The sequence below is a fragment of the Gymnodraco acuticeps genome, unplaced genomic scaffold (assembly GCF_902827175.1).
Source record: "Gymnodraco acuticeps unplaced genomic scaffold, fGymAcu1.1, whole genome shotgun sequence".
NCBI classification, from domain to species: Eukaryota; Metazoa; Chordata; class Actinopteri; order Perciformes; family Bathydraconidae; genus Gymnodraco; species Gymnodraco acuticeps.
Window position 1 is genome coordinate 15,667 of NW_022990840.1, and position 12,566 is coordinate 28,232.

Sequence of the window (12,566 nt, forward strand, 5' to 3'; positions counted from 1 at the left end):
GCAGCAACTGCGTGATGCGATCAGGTCAATATTGAGCAAAATCTCTGAGGAATGTTTCCAGTAGCCTACCTTGTTTAATCTATGCCATGAAGACTTAATGCAGTTCTGAAAGCAGATGGGGGTCCAACCCATCCTAGCAAGGTGTACCTAATTAAGTGGCCGGTGAGTGTATTACTTAGGTCCATTTGTATTGTTAGTGTGTGTCTGTAGGAGTAAAGTCTAGACACATTCTTTGGATGTAAGCATTGGTTAATTAAACAGATCATGATAATAAGGGTAATCACCAAAACCTTATACCAGGGGTGGGGAACCTCCGGCCCTCGAGGTAACTCGGATCCGAAGGTGACTGATAACTGCTAATGGCATTTAGTTGAATACCAGACATAGTAAATGCAAAGCAGGATAATACAAAAAAAAGGTAATAAACAAGCCATTAAATCGTAATACTCGTTTTAATACGTTCACATGCATACAACACAATACAATAGACTTGTTAAGTCCTGTTCGTTGTCCTGTTTGTTGTCCTCATCACCGTCGTGTTCGTTGTCCTCATCACCGTCCTGTTTGTTGTCCTCATCACCTTCCTGTTTGTTATCCTCATCACCGTCGTGTTTGTTATCCTCATCACCGTCCTGTTCGTTGTCCTCATCACCTTCCTGTTTGTTATCCTCATCACCGTCGTGTTTGTTATCCTCATCACCGTCCTGTTCGTTGTCCTCATCACCTTCCTGTTTGTTATCCTCATCACCGTCCTGTTCGTTGTCCTCATCACCTTCCTGTTTGTTGTCCTCATCACCGTCGTGTTCGTTGTCCTCATCACCGTCCTGTTTGTTGTCCTCATCACCTTCCTGTTTGTTATCCTCATCACCGTCGTGTTTGTTATCCTCATCACCGTCGTGTTTGTTATCCTCATCACCGTCCTGTTCGTTGTCCTCATCACCTTCCTGTTTGTTGTCCTCATCACCGTCGTGTTCGTTGTCCTCATCACCGTCCTGTTTGTTGTCCTCATCACCTTCCTGTTTGTTATCCTCATCACCGTCGTGTTTGTTATCCTCATCACCGTCCTGTTCGTTGTCCTCATCACCTTCCTGTTTGTTGTCCTCATCACCGTCGTGTTCGTTGTCCTCATCACCGTCCTGTTCGTTGTCCTCATCACCGTCCTGTTCGTTGTGCTCATCACCGTCTTCAATGTCTTCCTCCATCATGAGAAAAGACGAGTCCGTGCCAATACAGCTGTAGGTGCTGGTGACTCTGCTCAGTTTCTGCTCCAGAAGATATTGATGGTGTAAAAGACAGCAGTGCAGTCCCCTGTATCCCTCTTCTGTTATATCGCTTGGAGAAACTAAAATAAAAAGACAAAATGACAGTCTATGTAAGGCAACTTTTAATTAGCATTGATGTTGGTTCCATATAAGCAATTTTAATGTTTAACTCCGAGGCTGTATATTAGCTAAAAAGATTTGTGATTCAGAAAAAATGCAATCATTACAGATGCTATTCAGTGACAGACGTTTGACACTGACCAGAAGGGGCAGTGGCCAATGTTATAAATCGGTATTTGTGGAACATACTTTGGTTCCTGATGTCGTCTTTTGTCTGATGAAGGAGGTGGTCCAGTTTGTCCAGTGCCTGCCTCAGATTTTGACAATGCTGGGTCATCTCCTTCACAATGATGACTTTCTCCTCTTCCATACGCCTGACCAGCATAACCTGGTCAAAAAGTCGCCTCTTTGTGCGCAGGTTCACCACTATAATGGAAAAAAAACAAAATATGACAACACAAACACAATGGTAAGGCTAATAAAACAAATAATATCTGTTTGCATTCAATCTTTTTAACTTAAATTGCCCAAAACCTTGAAATCTGGTAAAAAATGTCCAACCTCGCCGCTTGCTGAATTTTTTCAATTCTGTCTATGTTGGCAGAATTACATTCAGTATGTCTTGAGATTCAACATTAGTATGCAGTTCAGGGTGGTCAGGAAGGGTTTTACTGTTTCCATAGATGTGCCTGTCTCAGTGAGACTATAGCATGACTATTAAGACTTGATAGGGCAACATCATACAGACCTTTCAATATAATTATTTCAAAATGCTTTGTTGTGATCATGATGATTTGTGACACCTATGTTGACAGCTCTGTGTTACATTGGTGATTGTATTCTAGTACTACAACTGAATTTATGGAATATCTAGGGCAAACAAAAACAAGTTGTTTCTTACCATCTCCTTGCGCCTCCCAGGGCAGAATGACATCCTCAGACAGACTGCATGCTGCTTCTGTGTCAATTGTCTCTGTACAGGTATCAATGGTGTTGTACTGCAGTATCCTCTCTCTGAGTTTATTCTTGAGCTCTGTCAGTCTTCTCCGTTTGCGTTGCCTTGTTTGGTTGCTGTCTGTAAAGTAAAAATAATAATAATACTAACAATAACAACAACAAGAAACAAATATTGTTTCTAGATAACGTAATAATAAATACCATTTTGTCGATAGAGGTCGTGTTTCTTTCTTCGGAGGGAATAAATAATGTCATCTATTTCTCTCTGGAGCTCCTCCTGGCTGCTCTGGCCTCCATGTTTCTCTTGAAAACAGAAACAACCAGGTATAATCATAAAACATGAAGCCAAATGTTTGGAAATATGGAACCAAATCTATACCATAGTGATCATATAACATACCAGTGGCTGCCCATTGCTTGACCTCCAACACCCACTGCTCCGTGTCCTCCAGGGAGATGTTCAGCTCTTGCTTGAGACTCTCAAGATTGTCCACTTCAGTTTGTGCTCTCTGTGTAGTCTGGTTAGAATGTTTAAAAGCAGAAAGTGAATATGCGTTCCAGTTGGTTGAGAAGGTTGTTTTTTAATGAATTCCTTTATGAACATTAACTGACCAGACAACAACATGAAATGCTAAACACCTTCTCTTCAAGGTTGGCAAGTATCACCTTAGAGTCCCTTTTCTTTTTTTTAAAAGATCAAGCAGGATTAACATGATTATTATTATACAGAAATTCAGATGAATCAACCTATAGTGCTTAATTACAAACAACAGAACAGAGACTCTCTTGGCAGAGCAGTGTGCTATGGCAGCACCATCATAATGAAATTATTGCAGAATATATTTTATTCAACAACATGTAGCTAAGGATGGTGTTAAATTACTACAAGAAACTCAGATATTCTTAATGTACATTTTGAAATGCAGCATGGACGTCTTACTTTGACAAATCTCTTTGAGAGTGTCTTGTGGAGATTCTCCACCTTCCTGTGGTTCCATAGCATAGCCAGCACGGTTATCATATCTGCTCTAGCTGTAAACACAAAAACATGAGAATTCACATCAGCTTTACAATGTGACACTGCTTAAAACAATTTGTTTTCCTCTACCAACCTGATTTGGTCATGTATTTTGTTGTCAGAGCTGCCCTTGAGAGGAAGCTGTTAACCTGTTCCACTTCCTAACAGTATTTCCAGCACCTTCCTGGCTTCTGCCACCCCACTTCACCTGCTCAGAATCATAAACAATGAGATCTAGATATTTAGTTCAATATTATAATTTCTTGTACTGTACATCTTTAGTTAACATCAGTGTCAGGAGAAATTTCAGAAAGTTAAAATGTTCTGAGATTGAATTATGCTTTGAACTACAATGTCACAACTGCAGTTATTTGAAGCTCTGTTCATTCATTATTTCTACAGTGCGGATATATTTACTAAAACAACATAATGGGTTTTGGAAGCCTATCCTTGTGACAGTCTGTTTTGTAACAATTTTGTCAACATTTGTAACTATTACAATTATTCCACAGGCTTGAATAGAATATACTACATGATATTCTTATGTGCACTACAATTTCTAAAACATTTGAATCTAGTCACACAAATGTTTAACTTGCATACTGTACCTCGCATTTGCCTGTGTGGGCCTTGGCGTGCATTACAGAGAGAAAAGGTTTCATCTCTGTAAGTGGTTGGAGCTCTGGCAACTTTGCTGCCATCTTCTCCAAATAAGGCCAGTACCTGTAATGACAAAATCAATTAGCTTTTCCAGTTGCATGATGGCATAATAGTAAAAAGATAAATCAGGTCCTTAAAATTACCAGTACAATCCTTGTAACCAACATCAGCATTTATCCAAATTAATGCTTTTTTGCTTTACATCTACTGGATGTGCAAGAATTAAATAGATAACACGTTTCACACAAACACTTTGCAATAGTTATAACTACCTGCAGGCAACATCCATACAAAAGAATGTTGCATTCGCAACTTCAGCCAGCTCCTTCTGCAGGAACATTGGGTAGGCATATATTTCACCACGGTAGTGATTTAGGCCTTGTAGCAAGATGCCATGTCTGCACACAGCTATTTGCAGGCCTTCCTCGTCCACCTTGGCCCTGGACTTGTGTGAGGTTTCTCTGCAAGCTGTGAATGTTGCCGGTCCACAAACATCACGACCACTTTTCTGAAATAGACACAATCTGTTACATTTAACCCTGTGCTAAGTAAAATAAATAAAAGGGTTAGTGGGTTGAATAGATTCTTACAATCGTCATCTGGCTCCTGATTTTGTCGACAAAGGCAGACACTTTACTGTCCTGGGCAATGAACAGTCCATCAAATAGAGACGGTTCATCTGTCCTGCGAAATTCGAGAAAGAAATTGTAAGCAACATTATCATACATACATAAGTTTGATTGTGTCCTCTATTTAATGTGGGCAATTTGCTTTTGCTATCAATTTTTCATAAATGTGGAAAAGGCCTTTGTGAATTTGATCTGTAATTTTGTGTAAAGCCTTTTGTCACCATTATTTAACATTAGTGAAAAGTTTACTGACTTCTTGTAGAAAGGTACAAATAAAAGTACATCCTTTATATTGCTGGGCATGGAATAGGGCAGAGGAAGGCAGAGAAAAAGGTTCCTGGACAATTTAATACATTTATCATGAAGCGATTATATCCAAAGCTGGTTCTTAGCTCCAACATATCCAACTAACGTCAACCATTTAACATTTTAAAGTTGAGCTAACTTTACAGGCGTCATATACAATAATGTTTATGAATTGGATTGATATCATTATGTGTAATTACAAACCAACTATTGTTTTCTGATGGTCTACAAACTTTGGAAAATAAAAATAAATTAAAAAATTGGAAAGTTGGGGAAAGTTAAACATTTCAGCAAAGACATTCAGCTTAGTCAATAAAACAACAACTAAAATGAGAATATGATTTCACTGACCCTCTGGACTTCTTGAAGCGATAATGCTTTCTCTTGCCATCTACAGCAATAGCCAGCATGTCAGGTGTGCATGCTGGGCATTTAAAGGGCTCCACCAGGCACAGATCTTCTTGTCTGTAATTACAGAAGGCAAACTCCCGAAAGACTCTGTGGAGGTATCGCTACAGATTCTGCCTGTCTGGAAACAAGAATGGTATTCATTTTGTTAATTCAAAGTTTGGTATTCAAAAATCTTGAAAACCACATTTTATTCTTACCCTTCCTGTGGAAAACGATCGATGTTCAAGCATTTTTATAAATACTTGCTGGGATAATGCTGGGCTGGCCAATTTCATTTGCTCGAATGATGTGAACACATCAAACTTAAAAATAATTTTGCAGCTGTCGGTTGCTGGCCAGTATTTGTATCCAAGCAAGTCACCTATGCTCGGGGACCATTTGGTGGAACAAGTTGGACAGCACACAGAAGGCAGGCAAACGTTGTATGGACCTGAGAAAAAATATAAATGTGCAATTTGACAGGTATCTATGCAACGCAGGACAAAAGTATAATAGTAATCCTGTATTTTTGCTTGACCACATCGTCTTCTGGTGGCAACAAACCATTGATAGTCACCAACACGGTCTGCTTTCCTGGGATGATGGTGAAATCTTGGCTTGGACCACAGAAGCAGATTTGGGATGGTGGAGGAATTGGAAGCAGACACACTGTAGCAAAGACAATTTCAGAGATTCATATGCATGTTAGGACATGTAGTCAATACAAATTGAGACATTTGAATAGTTAAAGCAAACTTCCGACATGGTGAAAATGATGCCGCTGTATATGTAGTGCACATTAGGAAACCATGGTAAGGGAATATGTAATAAACTATTTGAACCCACCTTGTTCACAGAGTCCATATTGGCCACTTTCATCCACAACCACTAAGGATGTGGGAGGAATAGGTCTGTAAAACCCATCAATCATGGCTTCCCTGTCATGGAAGACATTTTTGCCATGGATAATTGGGTCACATGCCGGACAAAGAAAGGGAGTTCCTGGTGGAACACAGTCCAAGCACCGGACCACAGCATCAGCAGTTTTGCATTGGAGACAGGAACGTTTAGTGACAATCTCTGCAGCCAATTTCAAATTAAGGAGCTCTGGCATTGCAGCTCTGAATTTTTGTTCACGTTTCAACTGTCTTTGGGTCCATGTTGTTACAGTGGGTGTTTCTTCTGATGATGCAGGGACAGTGAGAGAACCCAACAGGTTTCTCAGTGTGAGAAGATGTTGATCTAAAATAACAAAATATAAAACAAATCATGGAATTTAGTTTAATTAAAAAAAGATATTCCATACTTATACATATTTGGGTCGGAAAACAATCGACCTATTTGGTCGTATTAGTTGGAGGACTTGTTGATGGCTTTTCACTTTAAAATGTATCATAAACACAGCTATTACATACTATAAACAATTAGCTACATTTCAAGTTGAAGGATAATTTAAGAATTCATTGTGCATACCAAGACTTGGGACCTGTAGAGGAATCTCATGCGTCTCCTCGACCTCTGGGGACTCCAGAGAGCTGGAAGGTTTAACTGCATAAACAAAGTACGATGATATAGGAAACATTATTGAAGACCAACGACATTAAAACTTAATGAAACACTAGAACTAGATGATATTGTACAGACCAGATCGATTCTTATTCCAATGTTGGGGTAGAATGTTCCCATCCAGGTCCCTCTTCCTCCAGGACATATTTGATCCTTGCGTTATTTTCTTTGGTTTCTTCGGTTTCTTCGGTTTCTTTGGTATATTAATATATAAAAGAGATTAGATATATCCCTTAATTGTTGCACACAAATCTTTGTAATGTGTGTGTCTTTTATCATTTGAGTAAATGTTATAATACATATTTGGATAATGTTGTACTTGCCTTATTTGCCAACTCATCTGAGAGGGCTTTCCCTGCCTCTAGCCATTCATTCAGTTGCTTGGATGCCATTTTTAAGTGAGGGTAAAAAGGGCAACAACAAACAAAGGATGAACTGACATACAGCGAGGGAGAAAAACAAAACAAAAGACAAGAAAATGAGAGGGGTGAAAGAGAGTAGGAAGAAGAATATGGCTCTGAAAAGAACCGTTGATTTTTTTATGATAATAGGCTATTTCAAATAATTGAATTGATGGATGACCTGAAAAATAACAAACAGATTAACTCAGATTAGTTGTGCTACCATGTCTTTTAATTGTTGTTTCATAAATAAACATTTGTCTAAATAAAACTACAGGCACCAATGTCAATCAAGTCCCAGGTAAATCAGTAATTACAGGGAAATATATTTCTCTTTTTAACTAGATGTGATGGCTTCACAAAACTTAAGTTGAATTAGCGAATGTTTAAAGTAGTAAAACTACTATGACCTGATTATATTAAAGTGTTGAACTTACCTTAACTATCATTAATGCAACATGTTAGGTGACATTTAGAAGAAAAAAAAGTGTGTGCATTATGAAAAGCGCCATGTAAATGTCTATTATTATTATTATTATTATTATTATTATTAAAATGCCATTTCCTTTCGCATTGTTTAAGGTCATATCATGTCCTGGTCTGGCTGAATATACATACTTTTGCCATTGTTATGTTTTATGTCACGTGCTACAAAGGGTTTTGTTTTTAGGCAAGATTTTAGCTCCTTTTGTGCGAAGGAGAAAACTCTCCCTCCAACTTGTTGCAGAAGAACCTTCTTATATTGCAATACATATCCGTTAGCGCATCTGTACCTAAGCTAAGTGCTAACCTTTGCAACCATGCTATTGCTAACAACAAGCATTCGCATATAGCTACTGCCTATGCCACGGGCCAGCCCTAAAACGTAAAACTGAAATATCGTGGTTAAACATGATTTGTAGACAAACGACAGGATTAATTAAAAGCGTAAACAAATCAAATGAAATACAGAAATCAGATTTACCACTTGTACAGCTCTTTAACAATACTTCTTCTTCTTCTTCTTCTTCTTCTTCTTCTTCTTCTTCTTCTTCTTCTTCTTCTTCTTCTTCTTCTTCTTCTTCTTCTTCTTCTTCTTCTTCTTCTTCTTCTTCTTCTTCTTCTTCCACTCGTCGCACTTTTATTGATGCCCAAGGTTAAAGTTCACGGGATTACGATCCGCCAGGAGTTGCTAAATTTAAAACATGACAATAGGTCGTAATAAACTGCTGCAAGAAATTAATAGACGGGAGCATGTTGTTTCTTACACGACCACTAGAGGTGCTACACTTTAAAAGCGTGGCTATGGGTCGTATTTGGGTCGGAAAACAATCGACCTATTTGGTCGTTTTTTGTAGGAGGACAGGCTGGATTTTTTACTTGTCCTTTGGTGTGCCTTGGGCACAACAAAGTTTGGGAACCACTGGCATAAATGATAGTGGGCGTCTGAGGGTGTCATTACTGAGAAATGTCAAAGAAATTCAAAACCTTACATTTTAAAACAGGTTTGCATTCCTCCACTTAAGGTGACGTTATCATTGGAAACAATAAAAACGAACTATTTTGATGTAGAATTTATAAATTGAATCGTTAGAGCAGAACAAAATGGTTGTATTGTAGCCTGAGTTCCGTGCAGCCCTAGTTTCAACAGGTGTAAACATGGTCCATATAATGTGAATACATGCAGAAGTAGACAGTAAGAGGCCCCTGACAGGCCTATTTGTTAAAATAGTAGGGGCTCTTCACTCTGCATAGTAGTATGAATAGCCTTAAAAAAACAAACAACCCACTCCGTGGTAACGAGAGTCATATTTCTGACCCATATGCCCTAAGTGAAGCCGTTAGTCTCATCTAACTGACCCAAGGGTTGGTGCTGGTGTGACAGTTCCAGCTTCCAGTTCATGGCTCGGTGGGGTGGAGCAGGCCCACGTGAGACAGTGTCAATGGCTGTATTGTTCAGTGTGAGGAGCGTCATTCTCTCTGGGAGCAGGAAATGGTGTCCATTCTCGGACCAAACCATTAATGTCATGTAGAGCAGCCATAGCATCTCTGTGACTGCACTCAGCCGGACTGTAGCAGGGTAGAACTGGGTGACTCTTAGTGAAGCTGTCCAACGCCATTAGACAAAATGGAACCACGTGCTAACAAAAGGACACAGGGTCATCAATGTCTCTCTTTACCATTGGCCTAATCATAAACAAATTAGTGGGAAAAATGTGGAACACTAATCCATCATGTGGAATGTTGAGTTAATTTAAATAATTACTTATGGGTTGAAATCAAATGAACATTAACATTAGAACCAAAGTCAGTTAACAAATTGGACTTGCACATATCAGTAATCAATACACCATTTTTCCAGCTCCGTGATGAAAACGATAACAGGCAGGGATGCAAACTTGTCATCAATAAAATATAATTGGGGTATGGACAGGGTTGCTAACTTTGGGTACCTGGCTGGAGTGAGATTTTGATATCATGGGTTTAATTACACACATGCGCACGAAGCGACTGCTATCGTGTCCGTAGCGGGACCTTAGCATATACTTAGGATATATATATATAATATATATATACAAATACACAATATTGGACACAGACTATAAAGGGCACACAGTTTCATTAAATAATGAAAGTCAAACACATGTTTGTTTCCACTGTTTTATTGTGTGCCTGTCGCGATAAGCAACTTATTGACTTATCGGCTCCCGAGTATTTGTGTTAGATAATCTATGGTAGGGCTAACCCATACAGTGGTGGGGCTCAAATCAGTATTTGAAATGTAATTACATACACGCTATATCGCCCCCTTGTCAGTGAAACGCCACGCGTGAGGTTTAGAATATTTCCCTGTCTCAATCCAAATTGAACTGTATGAAATTAAAATAAAATAAAAACATTTGTCTTGTAGTAAATAAAAAGGCGACCTGGAGCCAATCCTGCCATTTCCTCACAAGTGAAAGAGTTCACATGCTGAAAACCCAACCCCCGCAGGGGGTCTGGGGGGATTCTCCCCCAGGAGATTTTTGAAATACTAACATAAAATACACATTCTCTCTTTTAGAGGAAAAAATAAATCCATCTATAACTACGCGACATATTTAAATGAAGCTGAAACTGCTGCTCCTCCCATAGGGAAGAGGCTGTGTGAATTACTTCGAATTACTTTGAAATTACCCCATTGTTCTTTGTGTCAAAATGGAAGGTTTCTGGCTAACGTTAGCTTAGGTACTCAGATCTTGTTCTTGAGTACAAGTAGAAGTACCAGAGTGTAGGAATACTAAGTTACAGTAAAAGTACTGCATTCAAAATGTTACTCAAGTAAAAGTATAAAAGTATTGTCATCAAAATATAGTGAAAATAGCGACAGTAAAAGTAGTCGTTGTGCAGATTGGTTTATTCCAGAATACTATATATGATATGTTTTATAATGATTGATCATGAAAGTGTTCTCAAAGCTGGTAAAGGAGAAGCTAGTTTGAATGACTTTGTATACTGCAGGGTAGCTGGTGGATTCACTCCAGGTGGAACTAAAGTCTGATTAAACACTTGATTAGATTTCACATCATTCATCCACATCTGAAAGTAACTAAAGGTATTAAATACATGTAGTGGAGTAAAAGTACACCATTTACCACTGAACTGTAGTGGAGTAGAAAAATAAAGCAGCAAAACATTTTAGATACTCAAATAAAGTACCCGTATCAACAGTACTGGCAAAATTATAAACTGACTGCTGCAATTAGATGTTCCTCTTTGTGCTGTGGTCATAAAACCTCCAATGGGTCGCGCCGTGGTCTGCTTCAGATTATCTTCTCCTTCCAGAGGTCACGCCTGTCTCTGACCCCGTGTCTTGCGTTTTATTTTATTTTCTTCTTCTGCAGCACCAAGCAGAGTATAGAAAAGGATGTTGAACTATATTTAAAACTGTAATTGAACTTCAACTCATATCCATTATCTGATTCCAGTGGCCAGTTGGAAACAGATAATGACAAAGTTTTCATTTTGCATCAATCGTGCAAAAAGGTTCAATCACCATTGTGTCTAAGTCTTGTCTTATCTGCTTTGTTTCGGAATGTGTTCAATACATTAGGTTATTTTATTTTCATTATTACCATACAATACATAGATTAAGAATAAATGAAACAAATAATATAACATTGACCTATTTGAGCAGACAGATGACCCGCAGTTATGCCTCTGAGGTTCCCGGGTGTAAAACAGAGGCTTTTTTGCTATTTATTTTCCTTTTGCGGAAATTTAGATTCATTTTACCTTGGCTGTGGACTGATTAATTTATTAGTTGTTACAAAAACATGCACAAGACGGCAGGTATACAAACAAACACGAAACAATTATACAAACAAACATGAACCCGCAACAAATATCAGGTGACAGCTAAACTCATCCAGTTTAATTTTAATCCGAATTAGGGAAACTTCAGCGGGGGTAGGGAAAATATCAGTACTTATTTTTACTTATTGTTTTTTTTTTGTTTTTTTTTTAAACAAAATCCAATTCAATAATCCGTAAGTTTATTAAACACAGTGTGAATGTAATATTCTGCCACCACCCTTCCCATTTAATAGCTCAATTTAGTTCTTGAGCTTATGGTGTGATTAACAGAAAATACAAGTCTGTGTTGTTAAACATTAATTCAGTTGATGAGCAATAAACGACCTTATTCTCAATCAAAACCACTATGCAAATGTAGTGGTAAAACTGCTCAACCGACCGAGAGCAGAGATATTAATTAATTTAATTAATTCTAAGAACGGAATCTGCTGAAGAGTAATAACCACATTATTCTCAATCAGCAACCACTATGCTAATTTAGTGGTGCTCTGCCCTCCCCGATCCGGAGAGCAGAGACTTTTAATGAATTCAGTACCCTTTATTTTAACAACAGCCAAATTCAACAACCCCTCAGTTTATGAAACACAGCGTGACGTAATATTTCGTATCACGTTTCCCGTTAATAAGAGTTCTGTTTAGTTCCAAAACTCATAATGGTGCGATTTAAGAAGATACGACACTGTGCTGTGTTTATCCTCGTGTGTGCTGCTCCCCACAGGGGGGGGGGGGGAGGGGAATTACCCACACCCTGCACCCGCAGCAGCAACAGGAAAATTTCGAGGCGAGTTGATTTAACTAGTTAAACCGTTGAAATCTCCAGAATTCGGCGATTCGTTTCAGTACAAATCTTTACATTGCTTTTAAACCGAAGTTCCACATTACTGATGCCCTCTTTAAGGTCTCTCCGAATATTTGCCGTGCACACACACAGAGGAAACCAAAAATATTGCATCTATCTGTTCCACAGGTAATTTTATACCGT

At 38.6% G+C, this 12,566-nt stretch overlaps 1 protein-coding gene across 5 annotated transcripts; it reads right to left on the reverse strand.

Moving 5' to 3' along the window:
- Positions 1-433: 433 nt before the first annotated feature.
- LOC117557312 (uncharacterized protein DDB_G0290685-like) lies at positions 434-7,046 on the reverse strand. 5 transcript variants are annotated; one of them, XM_034233105.1, is made up of 16 exons: positions 6,927-7,046; positions 6,756-6,830; positions 6,129-6,524; positions 5,847-5,951; positions 5,501-5,733; positions 5,244-5,421; positions 4,548-4,636; positions 4,230-4,465; positions 3,906-4,020; positions 3,392-3,505; positions 3,220-3,311; positions 2,680-2,797; positions 2,481-2,582; positions 2,224-2,397; positions 1,572-1,748; positions 434-1,342 (listed from the first exon to the last, which is right to left on the reverse strand). In XM_034233105.1, the coding sequence occupies exons 10-16, from the start codon at positions 3,402-3,404 to the stop codon at positions 462-464; spliced, it is 1,557 nt and encodes a 518-aa protein (XP_034088996.1). In that variant the 5' UTR covers positions 3,405-3,505; positions 3,906-4,020; positions 4,230-4,465; positions 4,548-4,636; positions 5,244-5,421; positions 5,501-5,733; positions 5,847-5,951; positions 6,129-6,524; positions 6,756-6,830; positions 6,927-7,046; the 3' UTR covers positions 434-461. The 5 variants fall into 5 exon arrangements, with proteins under 5 accessions (XP_034088996.1, XP_034088993.1, XP_034088997.1 ...); XM_034233102.1 differs by having other exon boundaries at positions 4,548-4,641; XM_034233106.1 differs by lacking the exon at positions 3,392-3,505 and having other exon boundaries at positions 4,548-4,641.
- Positions 7,047-12,566: the final 5,520 nt, after the last annotated feature.